The 12,829-nt window shown below is 45.5% G+C and overlaps 1 protein-coding gene across 2 annotated transcripts in view; it reads right to left on the bottom strand.

The window, feature by feature from the left end:
- Nucleotides 1-12,829, bottom strand: part of LOC116972495 — a 140,446-nt gene that overhangs the window by 115,798 nt on the left and 11,819 nt on the right. For both annotated transcript variants that reach the window (XM_033020276.1, XM_033020277.1), the window contains exon 3: nt 5,887-5,958. In XM_033020276.1, coding sequence (XP_032876167.1) covers nt 5,887-5,958 — 72 coding nt within the window. The remainder of the gene's footprint in view (nt 1-5,886; nt 5,959-12,829) is intronic.

The raw sequence follows: 12,829 nt of genomic DNA, 5'->3' as shown, positions 1-12,829 counted from the left end.
AATTGATGAAGCCCACATTGAAATCATCCAAACAAATGTTCATGTTATTTAATAAAGATTGGTTAGCAAAATTGAAGGGGTTACAATCAAAACAAATTGACAGAGAGTTGTAGTAGGTAGTATTTTTTCAGACCTAGGTTTAGTAGGCAGCGGTACTCCCCAAGAATCAGTACTAGAATCACCGGTGTTTAATATTAAATTTGATATGGGATTACAGAACATAAGTTCAACATTTTCAGAAAATACAACCTTGGTGAGGAGAGTAGTAATAGACTGCACAAAGGTTATAAATAAACAATAAATGCAAAGATTTGCAATGTTATATATTTCTATTGAGAGAAGGGACAACATAAACTAAATATGCAGGAACAAATGTCCATAAATGATTGAGAGAAAAATGTTGACAGAACAGCAGGTAAGGAATATAGGATCCTGGGATTCTAAAACAAGGTGATTATGTTCAGCTTTCTGAAACAGTGGTTCGATCATAACTGGTGCCATGCGTCCAATTCCTAGTTAGTACACCTTAGGAAGTACGCGAGGATCATATAGAGGGTGTACAAACATACTGGGCAGGTGGTAGCAAAGAGAAACAAAAATATCGAAAGGAGATCTATTGAGAAGTTAGGAACATGATGGCCTTGAATGCAGGAGCTATTTATATTAGAAGATTTTCCAGAAGTGAGACACACAGGTTCTAAGAGATGGGTACACACACACACATTAGAGAATGCGAGGAAAACATTTCATGCATAAGGTTGAGAGTTATTTTGATCTGAAACTCATTGCCCGTAAGCGTGGTTTAAAATGACTGTAGTCAACTGGAGCAGACAAAAGGAGTGGGAAATTGAATGGGCACTGGAGGGAAATAAATTTGCACGGCTAAATATGGAAAGAGCAGGGTAATGGGAACAACAGAGTTGTTCTCCACAGGGCACAGTGGCTTGAAGGGTTAAATGCTTTCTCCTATGCCATTACAATTCTGTGATTTAATATACTCTAAATCAATCTCACCATATGGTGACTGCTGAATATCTAATTATTTTCAAGGGCAAACAAAAAGCCCTTGCTATTTCAAAACTGGCAAATCTCCAAACAAAGAATTCACTTTCAAGTCCCCAAGGCCAAGATTACCATCTTCACAGTTAGTTAGTGGTACCAGACATAGGTCCAAATTAAAACAGATGCTGCAAATTAACATACCTTAGACCTCATTGCACCAGTATCAGAGGGCATTCTCAATGTTAAATCAACATTTCTTTTATAGCTATTACGACTTTCTGAATATGACATTTATTTTTTAGGAAATTAAGGTTCAGTACAATATAGCAATGACTGGTAGACCAGATGAACTAAAACGGGAAAAAATCTCCGCTTAGACATTTGATTGCAATTGAAATGTTACTTCATTCTGCGTTGAGATTTCAGGATTGCTGCATGGATATGTAGGGAATGTTGGGATATGGATCATGTGCAGGCTAATAAGATTAGTTATCTAAGCATCATGTTTGGCACAGACACAGCGGGCTGAAGGGCCTGCACTGCACCTTTCTATGTGTAGGAAGGAACTGCAGATGCTGGTTTAAAACGAAGAGAGAGACAAAATGTTGGAGTAACTCAGCGGGTCAGGCAGCATCTTTGGAGAAAAATAGGTGACATTTAGGGTCGAGACCATTCTTCAGACTCAGATTCGTCAGTCTGAAGATGGGTCTTGGCTCGAAACGTCACCTATTCCTTTTCTCCAGAGAAGCTGCCTGAACCGCTGAGTTACTCCAGCTTTTTTCAGTCTATTTTCTATGTTCTATATTCTGTACCCCAATCCTTCCCCACCCATCCCAAACCAATGCTATGATTACATGGAGAGGAATGATTTATTAAGACATTGCCAAGATCAAAAAGGATTGGCTCGGAAAAAAGGTTGGATTGAAAAGAGTCAAAAGTTTGCAAAAGAGAATGTGAAGTACCAACAGTAGACAATAGACAATAGTTGTAGGAGTAGGCCATTCGGCCCTTCGAGCCAGCACCACCATTCAATGTGATCATGGCTGATTATCCACAATCAGTACCATGTTCCTGCCTTCGCCCCATATTCCCTGACTCCACTATCTTTAAGAGCCCTATCTTGCTCTCTCTTGAAAGTATCCAGAGAACTCACAACTCTCTGTGTGAAAAAGTGTTTCCTCTTCTCCGTTCTAAATGGCTTACCCCTTATTCTTAAACTGTGGCCCCTGGTTCTGGACTCCCCCAACATCGGGAACATGTTTCCTGCCTCTAGCGTGACCAAGCCCTTAATAATCTTACATGTTTCAATAAGATCCCCTTTCATCCTTTCAACTCCAGAGTATACAAGCCCAGCCACTCCATTCTCTCAGCATATGACAGTCCCGTCATCCCGGGAATTAACCTTGTAAACCTACGCTGCACTCCCTCAATAGCAAGAATGTCCTTCCTCAAATTAGGTAGGTATGTTGCAAAGCCTACCTGAAGCGTCGTTGAAAATCTGTCGTTGCGGGTGTGCGCGATTTTGGCGCCGTTTAGAGGGGGCGGGTTTAAAACGCGATTTTCTCTAAGCTGTTCCAATCGAAAATGTTCAGCCTAGTTAATTATTAACGAAAAATCGCTGGAAGACCCCGTCGCAAAAGCTATTATTAGGTTTAAAGGCCTTGAATAATAGTTATAGTAGTTTAAAAATCAATCTCTAAACCCGCGACCGCCAGCAACCGCAGGGTCTCATAAAGCAGACAGCTGAAGTTAGGTTGTATATTTTTACATTAAAAAGGGCTTCTAAAGATCCCTTTATACAAAGTTTAATATTGCGAGTAGCTCAATTTGGGCCCATTATATCCCGCAGTATTTTTCTGGGCATTTGGGGCACAAATCTACCGCAATGTGAACGTTCTAAACCAGCGCGTTCCACAGGGACCCACTGGAAAGCTGATTTAAATGGGCATTTATTTACAGCAATTAAACACTAAATTCCTTCCATTTGGCCTATAAATTAATGTAAATGAGATTTAAAAATCATGTTTTATTGTGAATTATTTGTGAATATTATTTGGACATTTAGGCTATTTAAAAATGTTAATCATTTATTAAGAAATGGATAGATGTTTAGATCTAGTAATTGAAGTCTGAAATTAGCTACAATTAGGTAACTAACTAATTATATGCTTTAATTTCAGGTCATCCAAGTAAGATTATTTTATATTTGTTTCAGAATGCTTCAATCTATGATAACTGAAAATTTCATTCAGTTCTCTTAATTTTTAAGAAAGTTATGGGCTTTTGACTGTTCACGATCACAGCTTTTTTGTTATGTCCATAGAAAATCAATAGGGAACAAGATGCTCATTTCCCAGTATGAAAATGGCCATAACTTTTTAAATACTTGAGATATGAAAGTGAATTAGGTGTCAAATTAAACTTATTTTTATGCTTTATCTGATGGGATAAATTACAGACTTGATTTTTAAAATCTCAAAATTTTGTAACATTGCTAAATTAGGTGACCAAAACTGCACACAATACTCCAGGTGTGGTCTCACTAGGCGACAGTAGATAGAATTGACCTAATTCCGTTTAGAGGGGGGTCAGAGCTGTGAAATAGAATAAAAATATTTGAAGGGAGATGTGTTTTTTGTCTCTTACCCATGGAGTGGCAGGAGTCCGAATCCACAGCATGAAATGGTGGTAGAGTCAAAAGGCTTCACTACATTTGAACAGAACCCAAATATGTTCTTAAAGAACCATATCAGTGCTACCATTGATTGCAGGGATTACATTGGGTAACATTTTGACCAGTACAGACCTAATAGGCTGAAAAAAACCTTCATCATATATTTCCCATCATTCTGCAAGGTCTGGGTCCCAATTGGTGCCCCTCCCTCTCCCAGATACCCAAGGTTCAGACAGCACCCTTCAATATCCCCCAGTCTATATAGGCCTCAACCTAACCCACCAACCAGCCCCACCCATCAGTCTCCTAAATGGCTTAATTACCCCCAATTGGAGGCCTCAATCTCCATCTGCCATCAACACAGATCGCACTCCAACACAACACTTTGTTCGCTCTTGTTTACTGCTCACCGGTCCTAACTCGATCCCAAGCAACAACCCTTAGCATATGGTCCTTGGCGGCGCTGCCTTAGCAGCAGCGGCTCGCCTGCAGTCCGTCTGTTTTTTTCTTTTTTGTGTTGTTCTTTTGTCCTGTTTTAGTTAATGTTTGGTTTATTAGGTTGTGTATGTGTGTGGGTGGGGCGGAGAAACATGTTTTTGGTCTCTTCCTCGGGGAGATGCAACTTTTCTTGTCGTATCCCCGTCTCTGTCTCCGCCGAGGCCTAATAGCGGAGCTGGCGTCCTCGGAGCTGGGGCAGGGGCAGGGGCAGCGGCAGCGGCGACCCGACCTCGGAGCGGGCAGAGGCAGCGGCAGCGGCGACTCGACCCTGGAGCGGGCAGCGGCAACCCGACCTTATAACGGGCAGCGGCAGCAGCGACCCGACCCTGGAGCGGGCAGAGGCAGCGGCGACCCGACCTTATAGCGGGCAGCAGCAGCAGCGACCTAGAGCGGGCAGCGGCAGCGGCGACCCGACCTTAGAGCGGGCAGCGGCGACCCGACCTTATAGCGGGCAGCGGCAGCAGCGACCCGACCCTGGAGCGGGCAGCGGCAGCGGCGACCCGACCTTAGAGCGGGCAGCGGCAACCCGACCTTATAGCGGGCAGCGGCAGCAGCGACCCGACCCTGGAGCGGGCAGAGACAGAGGCAGCGGCGACCTGACCCTGGAGTGGGCAGAGACAGAGGCAGCGGCGACCCGACCCTGGAGCGGGCAGAGGCAGAGGCAACGGTGACCCGACCCTGGAGCGGGCAGAGACAGAGGCAGCAGCGACCCGACCCTGGAGCGGGCAGAGACAGAGGCAGCGGCGACCCGACCCTGGAGCGGGCAGAGACAGAGGCAGCAGCGACCCGACCCTGGAGCGGGCAGAGACAGAGGCAGCGGCGACCCGACCCTGGAGCGGGCAGAGACAGAGGCAGCAGCGACCCGACCCTGGAGCGGGCAGAGACAGAGGCAGCGGCGACCCGACTCTGGAGCGGGCAGAGACAGAGGCAGCAGCGACCCGACCCTGGAGCGGGCAGAGACAGAGGCAGCGGCGACCCGACCCTGGAGCGGGCAGAGGCAGCGGTGACCCGACCCTGGAGCGGGCAGAGGCAGCGGCGACCCGACCTCGGAGGATCGGCCGCAGGCCCGGTGGACTCGGCCGCGGGCACAGTGGACGACATCGTCGGGAACTCGCAGGTCACAGATTGGTGACCTGTTCTCTGGAGCTCCCGCAACAACAGCTGCGTCCGCTAGACTGGAGGGTGGCAGCTTCGGTGGCTTCGACCATCCCGGGCCGCGGAGTTGAACCGGCCCGTTCGCGGAGCTTGGATTCAGCCGCGGGACTGACATTACTTGCCATCACCCGGCGGGGTCACAACATCCGAAGCCTGGATCGCCTCGGCACAGAGGGAGAATAAGAAGGGAAGAGACAAAGACTTAAGACTTTTGCCTTCCATCACGGTGAGGAGGTGCCTGGTGAACTCACAGTGGTGGATGTTAATTTGTGTGTTTTTGTCATTTTTTACTGTATGTAGGACTGCAAGGCAACACAATTTCGTTCAAGGTCTGAATGACAATAAAGGCTACTTTACTTTACTTTACTTTCAGTCAATCACAGGGATTCATTTTAATTTCTAATAAACGCAGCCATAAATATGAGATAAGCATCAATTGTTTCCCAGTCTTGAATCCCTCTCACAGCAACATTAAACATAGAATAGCATCTTAACACAGTGGGACAAATAAATACATAATTATACAATAGCAAAATATAGCTCAAAGTTTTACTTACCAACAGGTTGTCCTTTCCCAATGCAGGACAAATATAGTTTTTGACCCAGTCCAATGTCAATCAGCTGACCTTCTGTCGATACATGACATCATACTTGAAAATTTGACAATGATATTGTTCAACATTTTTTTTAATTTTATATCGCAAAAGTGTTGGAAGAATATTATTCTTCATGAAATTTTAATGCATGTGATTCGGCATTAATTAATTACTCTTTTTTTCAACTAATTTTTAATTCCTGCAAGCACACAAGCATTTCGACCTGGATTCTGCTGCAGTCAGGTCATTTTATTCCTGTTCTGTTTCCAAAAAGGAAGGACCACAAAGTATTAATAATCATTGGTGAATTCTAAGTCAGATCAGGTGCAGAAAGAGAAATAATGAGATGAAAGGAAAGATTGGATTAAAAGGAAAAAAAATAGGAGGAAACAATAGCACACTGCGCAGTTAGTAGTGCCATTGTCTCACAGTTTAGTGATCTGGATTTAATCCACACCCGAGTGTTCCATCATTTCCACATTCTCACTGCGTTCCCCGCAGTTTCCCCAGATTGAGCTAGCCAACTGGATTCAAAATTGGCTTGTTGTTAGCAGTCAGTGGGTGGTAGTGGAGAGCTGTTATTCAGGTGGAGGCCTGTGATGCGCCACTGAGATTAGATCTGGGTCAACTGTTGTTTATATCTGTATTAACGGTTTGGATGACACTTTAAATAACACTTGAATAGTTTGCAGATTGGTCGTACAGTGGACAGTGAGGAAGGCTATCTAATTTTACAAAAGTTACCGAGGATCAAGGAATGGCTGATAGAATTTAACTGTGACCAAAGTGTGATGTGATGCATTTTGGCAAGTTAACCCACAGTAGGACTTGCACAGTAAATGGAAGAACCCAAGGGGCACACACAGATCATACAGTCCCTGAAAATGGAGACACAGGTGGACAGGGCAGTAAAGGCGGCGTTTGGCAGCCTATCATCGGTAATGGTGTTAAGCGCAAGAGTTGGGACATCATGTTAGTTGTACAAGACCACATTGTCAAACCACATTTGGAATTTTGCATTTCTAGTCACCCTGCTATAGGAAGGATGTCATTAAGCTAGAACAGGTGCAAAAAAGATTCACCAAGATGTTACCAGGATTCAAGGGCTGAGTTATAAAGAGAAGCTGGATAGGCTGCAACTTTTTCACTGGAACATAGGAGGCTGAGGAATGACCTTACAGAGTACATAAAATCGTGAGAGGCATAAATAAGGTCAGTTGTTTTTACAGGGTAGAAGAGTCCAGGTCCAGAGGGAATAGGTTTATGGTGAGAGCAAAGGATTTAGAAGTGACCTGAGAGGCAATTTCTTCAGACAGAGTGGTGCATATATGGAATAAGCCACCAGAGGAGGTCATAGAGGTGGGGCAATAGCAGCATTTAAAAGACATTTAGACAGGTAAACAGATTGGGAAGATTTGGACGGTTAAGGGCCAAATAAATATAGGCAAATGGGACAAGTTTATACGGCGATCTTAGTTGGCATAGCAAAGGTCTTGTTTACTGAGCACATTTTATGTGTCCTTACCCAAGATAGGATACAGTTGCTTTGAAGAGATATGGGTCACATGCAAGCCAAAGTGATTAGTTTAACCTGACATCATGTTCAGCATGATACTGTGGACCGAAGATCCTGTTGTACTGCACTGTTCTAAGTTCTGAGGCATCACAAGGAGATTTATCAGTATAATTTCAGTGATGAGAGGGTTATCCTTTCAAGAGAGGATAGGCAGTTTGGGCCTATATTTCGTAGAGTTTATTGGAATGAGGGGATGATGTTATTCACGCATACAAGATCCTAAGAGAGCTTGACGGGAGATTTTGACATGGTTTCATGCATGGGAGAGAAACGAACAAGAGGACATTGTTACAAGGAGCCGGCCATTTAAAATAATGCGGGTGGATTTTCTTTCACTCAAGAGTGTTAGGTATCTCTGGAATTCACTGCTTTTGAGGGTGGTGGATGTCAGACCATTTGATATATTTAAGGTGGACTAGACCAAGTGCAGACCGGTTGGGTTTGCTCCCCCAAAGCAAGATTCCACCACTCACCCGTTCCCCCAATGCAAGCTGTTCCCCCAATGCAGGGGGGTAGAGAGGGAGGGGGGTAAAGAGGGAAGGGGAGAGAGGGAAGGGGTAGAGGGGGGGGGGTAGAGAGGGGGGTAGAGAGGGAGGGGGGTAAGAGGGAGGGAGTGAGGGTAGAGAGGGTGGGAGTGAGGGTAGAGAGGAGGGAGTGAGGGTAGAGAGGGTGGGAGTGAGGGTTAGAGAGGGAGGGAGTGAGGTTAGATTAGAGAGGAGGGTGGTAGAGGTTTAAGAGAGGGTGGGAGTGAGGGTAGTAGAGAGGGAGGGGGGTAGCCGAGGGAGGGGGGGTAGTGGGTAATGGGGTGGAGATGGGGTGGGACTGTGAGGTGGTAGAGAGGGAGGGAGTGAGGGTAGAGAGGACAGGGGGATAGAGAGGGAGGGGGGGTTTAGATAGGAGGGAGGGGGGGTTTAGAGAGGGTGGGAGTGAGGGTAGAGAGGGTGGGAGTGAGGGTTAGCTGGGAGGGGGCATCTCCCTCCTCCACCCCCCCATCTCTCTCCTGCTCACCACACCCCCCCCATTCTCCACTCCCCACCCCATCTCCCTCCTCCTCATTTCCCTCACCCTCGTCCCCTCACTCCCATTCCCTGCCCCAGGATCTACATAAGTCGTAGAGCAGCACCGGGGCCTGGAACTGGGCTGCAGACCTAGGCACCTGGCCCTGTCTGCAGACCCAGGCTCGTTCTTGGTTCCAGTGGCAGCCTCCAGCCATCAGCTCAGCCGCCGCCTGGGTTCCAGTGCGAGGTTCCGACTTTAACGTCTCTGACCCTGGACCCAGGCTCGTCCTTGGTTCTCCCAGCGGCTTTTTTATCGGCCCCGGTCATGGCCCCATCCCAAGCCCTGGGCTCGGCCCTCACTCCAGCTCCAGGCTCGGATCTAGCTCAGGCCCAGTCGCCGGGCTCGGCCTGCGGCAGCTACCGGCCGCCCCGTGCCTGGTGGGGAGGCTGCTGCCGCAGGCCGAGCCACTCAACGTTCACCACGAGACCCTCCCTCCCGGAGTGTCCCGTCCTGCCTTGCGAGTGCATTGTGACATCAGTCGGATTTTTTTTTCTCAAAATGGGTGAGTTTGAGCTATTTTTTAAATTTCAAGGATCAAAAAGTTCAGAAATATAGGTGGAAATGCAATGGGAAGATGTTTATCGACTCCAGGGTTAAAATGTGAGTAGGATGTGTGAAAATGGGAAGGCTGTGGCCTAGCGTTTGAAAGAAAATAACCAGATTGTGCCCAGATGACACACACATATACATACACGGTTGGGGGGAGGGACTCAAATAGAGAAAGCTAGTAGACAGTGTGTGAGGCAGGAGGCAGAGAAGGGAAGCACTCAGACCCAACATGTAGTGGGGAAAGAAGAAAACAATAATAAATAGATAATAAGAGGTGGTGGGGTTCTTAAATGTGTGAGCAGAGAGACAGAGGGGTATAAAATGGGGGTAAAAGCAATAGGTAGCAAGGTGAAAAGTAAAAGTGGCAGGCAGATAAATCCAGGGCAAAAATCAAAAAGGGCCACTTTTCAACATAATTGTATATGGGGTAAGAGCGTTGTAAAAACAAGCCTGAAGGCTTTGTGTCTCAATGCAAGGAGCATTCGTAATAAGGTAGATGAGTTGAATGTGCAGATAGCTATTAATGATTATGATATAGTTGGGATCACGGAGACATGGCTCCTGGGTGACCAAGGCTGGGAGCTGAACATCCAGGGATATTCAATATTCAGGAGGGATAGACAGAAAGGAAAAGGAGGTGGGGTAGCGTTGCTAGTTAGAGATGAGATTAACGCAATGGAAAGGAAGGACATTAGCTTGGAGGATGTGGAATCGATATGGGTAGAGCAGCGAAACACTAAGGGGCAGAAAACGCTAGTGGGTGTTGTGTACAGGCCATCTAACAGTAGTAGTGAAGCTAGGGATGGCATCAAACAGGAAATTAGAAATGCGTGCAACAAAGGTAAAACAGTTTTAATGGGTGACTTCAATCTACATATAGATTGGGTGAATCAAATTGGCAGGGGTGCTGAGGAAGAGGATTTCTTGGAATGTATGCGGGATAGTTTTCTAAACCAACATGTAGTGGAACCAACGAGAGAGCAGGCTATTCTAGACTGGGTATTGAGTAATGAGGAAGGGTTAGTTACAGTCTTGTTGTGTGTGGCCCCTTGGGCAAGAGTGACCATAATATGGTTGAGTTCTTCATTAGGATGGAGAGTGACATGGTTAATTCAGAAACAATGGTTCTGAACTTAAAGAAAGGTAACTTTGAGGGTATGAGACGTGAATTGGCCAAGATGCAATGGAAGGCATTTAAAGAGTGCATGGATGAACTACAACAATTGTTCATCCCAGTTTGGCAAAAGAATAAATCAGGGAAGGTAGTGCATCTGTGGATAACAAGGGAAATCAGGGATAGTATCAAAGCAAAAGATGAAGCGTACAAATTAGCCAGAAAAAGCAGCCGACCAGAAGACTGGGAGAAATTCAGAGACCAGCAGAGGAGGACAAAGGGCTTAATTAGGAAAGGGAAAATAGATTATGAAAGAAAACTGGCAGGGAACATTAAAACTGACTGCAAAGGTTTTTATAGATATGTGAAGAGAAAGAGATTAGTTAAAACAAATGTAGGTCCCTTGCAGTCAGAAACAGGTGAATTGATCATGGGGAACAAGGACATAGCGGACCAGTTGAATAACTACTTTGGTTCCGTCTTCACTAAGAAAGACATAAATAATCTGCCGGAAATAGCAGGGGACCGCGGGTCAAAGGAGATGGAGGAACTGAGTGAAATCCAGGTGAGCCGGGAAGTGGTGTTAGATAAATTGAATGGATTAAAGGCCGATAAATCCCCAGGGCCAGATAGTCTGCATCCCAGAGTACTTAAGGAGGTAGCTCCAGAAATAGTGGATGCATTAGTGATAATTTTTCAAAACTCTTTAGATTCTGGAGTCGTTCCTGAGGATTGGAGGGTAGCTAATGTAACCCCACTTTTTAAAAAGGGAGGGAAAGGGAAAATGGGGAATTACAGAACAGTTAGTCTAACATCAGTAGTGGGGAAACTGCTAGAGTCAGTTATTAAAGATGGGATAGCAGCACATTTGAAAAGTGGTGAAATCATTGGATTTACGAAAGGTAAATCATGTCCGACGAATCTTATAGAATTTGTCGAGGATGTAACTGGTAGAGTGGATAGGGGAGAACCAGTGGATGTGTTATATTTTGACTTTCAGAAGGCTTTCGACAAGGTCCCTCATAAGAGATTAGTATACAAACTTAAAGCACACGGTATTGGGGATTCAGTATTGATGTGGATAGAGAACTGGCTGACAAACAGGAAGCAAAGAGTAGGAGTAAACGGGTCCTTTTCAGAAAGGCAGGCAGTGACTAGTGGGGTAGCGCAAGGCTCAGTGCTGGGACTCCAGCTATTTACAATATATATTAATGATTTGGACGAGGGAATTGAATGCAACATCTCCAAGTTTGCGGATGACACTTACCTTCAATTCCTTGATCTTTTAAATATCTTATCTTATACATTACTAAAACTCTTCTCTTGTGTGTAACATAGAAACATAGAAAATAGGTGTAGGAGTAGGCCATTCGGCCCTTCGAGCCTGCACCGCCATTCAAAATGATCATGGCTGATCAGTATCCCGTACCTGCCTTCTCTCCATACCCCCTGATCCCTTTAGCCACAAGGGCCACATCTAACTCCCTCTTAAATATAGCCAATTAACTGGCCTCAACTACCTTCTGTGGTAGAGAATTCCAGAGATTCACCACTCTCTGTGTGAAAAAGTTTTTCTCATCGCGGTCCTATAAGATTTCCCCCTTATACTTAAACTGTGACCCCTTTTCTGGACTTCCCCAACATCGGGAACAATCTTCCTGCATCTAGCCTGTCCAACCCCTTAAGAATTTTGTAAGTTTCTATAAGATCCCCCCTCAATCTTCTAAATTCTAGCGAGTACAAGCCGAGTCTATCCAGTCTTTCTTCATATGAAAGTCCCGACGTCCCAGGAATCAGTCTGGTGAACCTTCTCTGTACTTCCTCTATGGCAAGAATGTCTTTCCTCAGATTTGGAGACCAAAACTGTACGCAATACTCCAGGTGTGGTCTCACCAAGACCCTGTACAACTGCAGTAGAACCTCCCTGCTCCTATACTCAAATCCTTTTGCTATGAATGCTAACATACCATTCACTTTTTTCACTGCCTGCTGCACCTGCATGTCTACTTTCAATGACTGGTGTACCATGACACCCAGGTCTCGTTGCATCTCCCCTTTTCCTAATCGGCCACCATTCAGATAATAGTCTACTTTCCTGTTTTTGCCACCAAAGTGGATAACCTCACATTTATCCACATTATACTGCATCTGCCATGCATTTGCCCACTCACCCAGCCTATCCAAGTCACCTTGCAGCCTCCTAGCATCCTCCTCACTGCTAACACTGCCCCCCATGATTAGTAACTTTGCAGATGACACTAAATTGGGTGGTATCAAAGACAGTGAACATGGTTATCAATTTTACAGCATGATTTTGAACTGAAGGATGGCTCATGGAGTTCAATACAGATAAGTGTGAGGTGTTGCATTGTGGGAAGTCAAATCAGGGCAGAACCTTCACAGTGAATGATAGGGTTGTATAGCAGAGGGAGCAAGCTGCACAGTTCCCTGAAAGTGGCATCACCGATGGATAGGGTGGTAAAGAATGCTTTGGTTACATTGGCCTTCATCAAATCGAGTATCGGGTATTGAAGTTGGGACGTCAAGTTACATGTCCCTGGTGAGGCCACATTTGGAGTATTATGTGTAGGAAAGAATTGCAAATA

Source organism: Amblyraja radiata, chromosome 4, assembly GCF_010909765.2.
Source record: "Amblyraja radiata isolate CabotCenter1 chromosome 4, sAmbRad1.1.pri, whole genome shotgun sequence".
Classification (NCBI taxonomy): domain Eukaryota; kingdom Metazoa; phylum Chordata; class Chondrichthyes; order Rajiformes; family Rajidae; genus Amblyraja; species Amblyraja radiata.
This window is presented reverse-complemented; position numbering and strand designations above follow the sequence as displayed.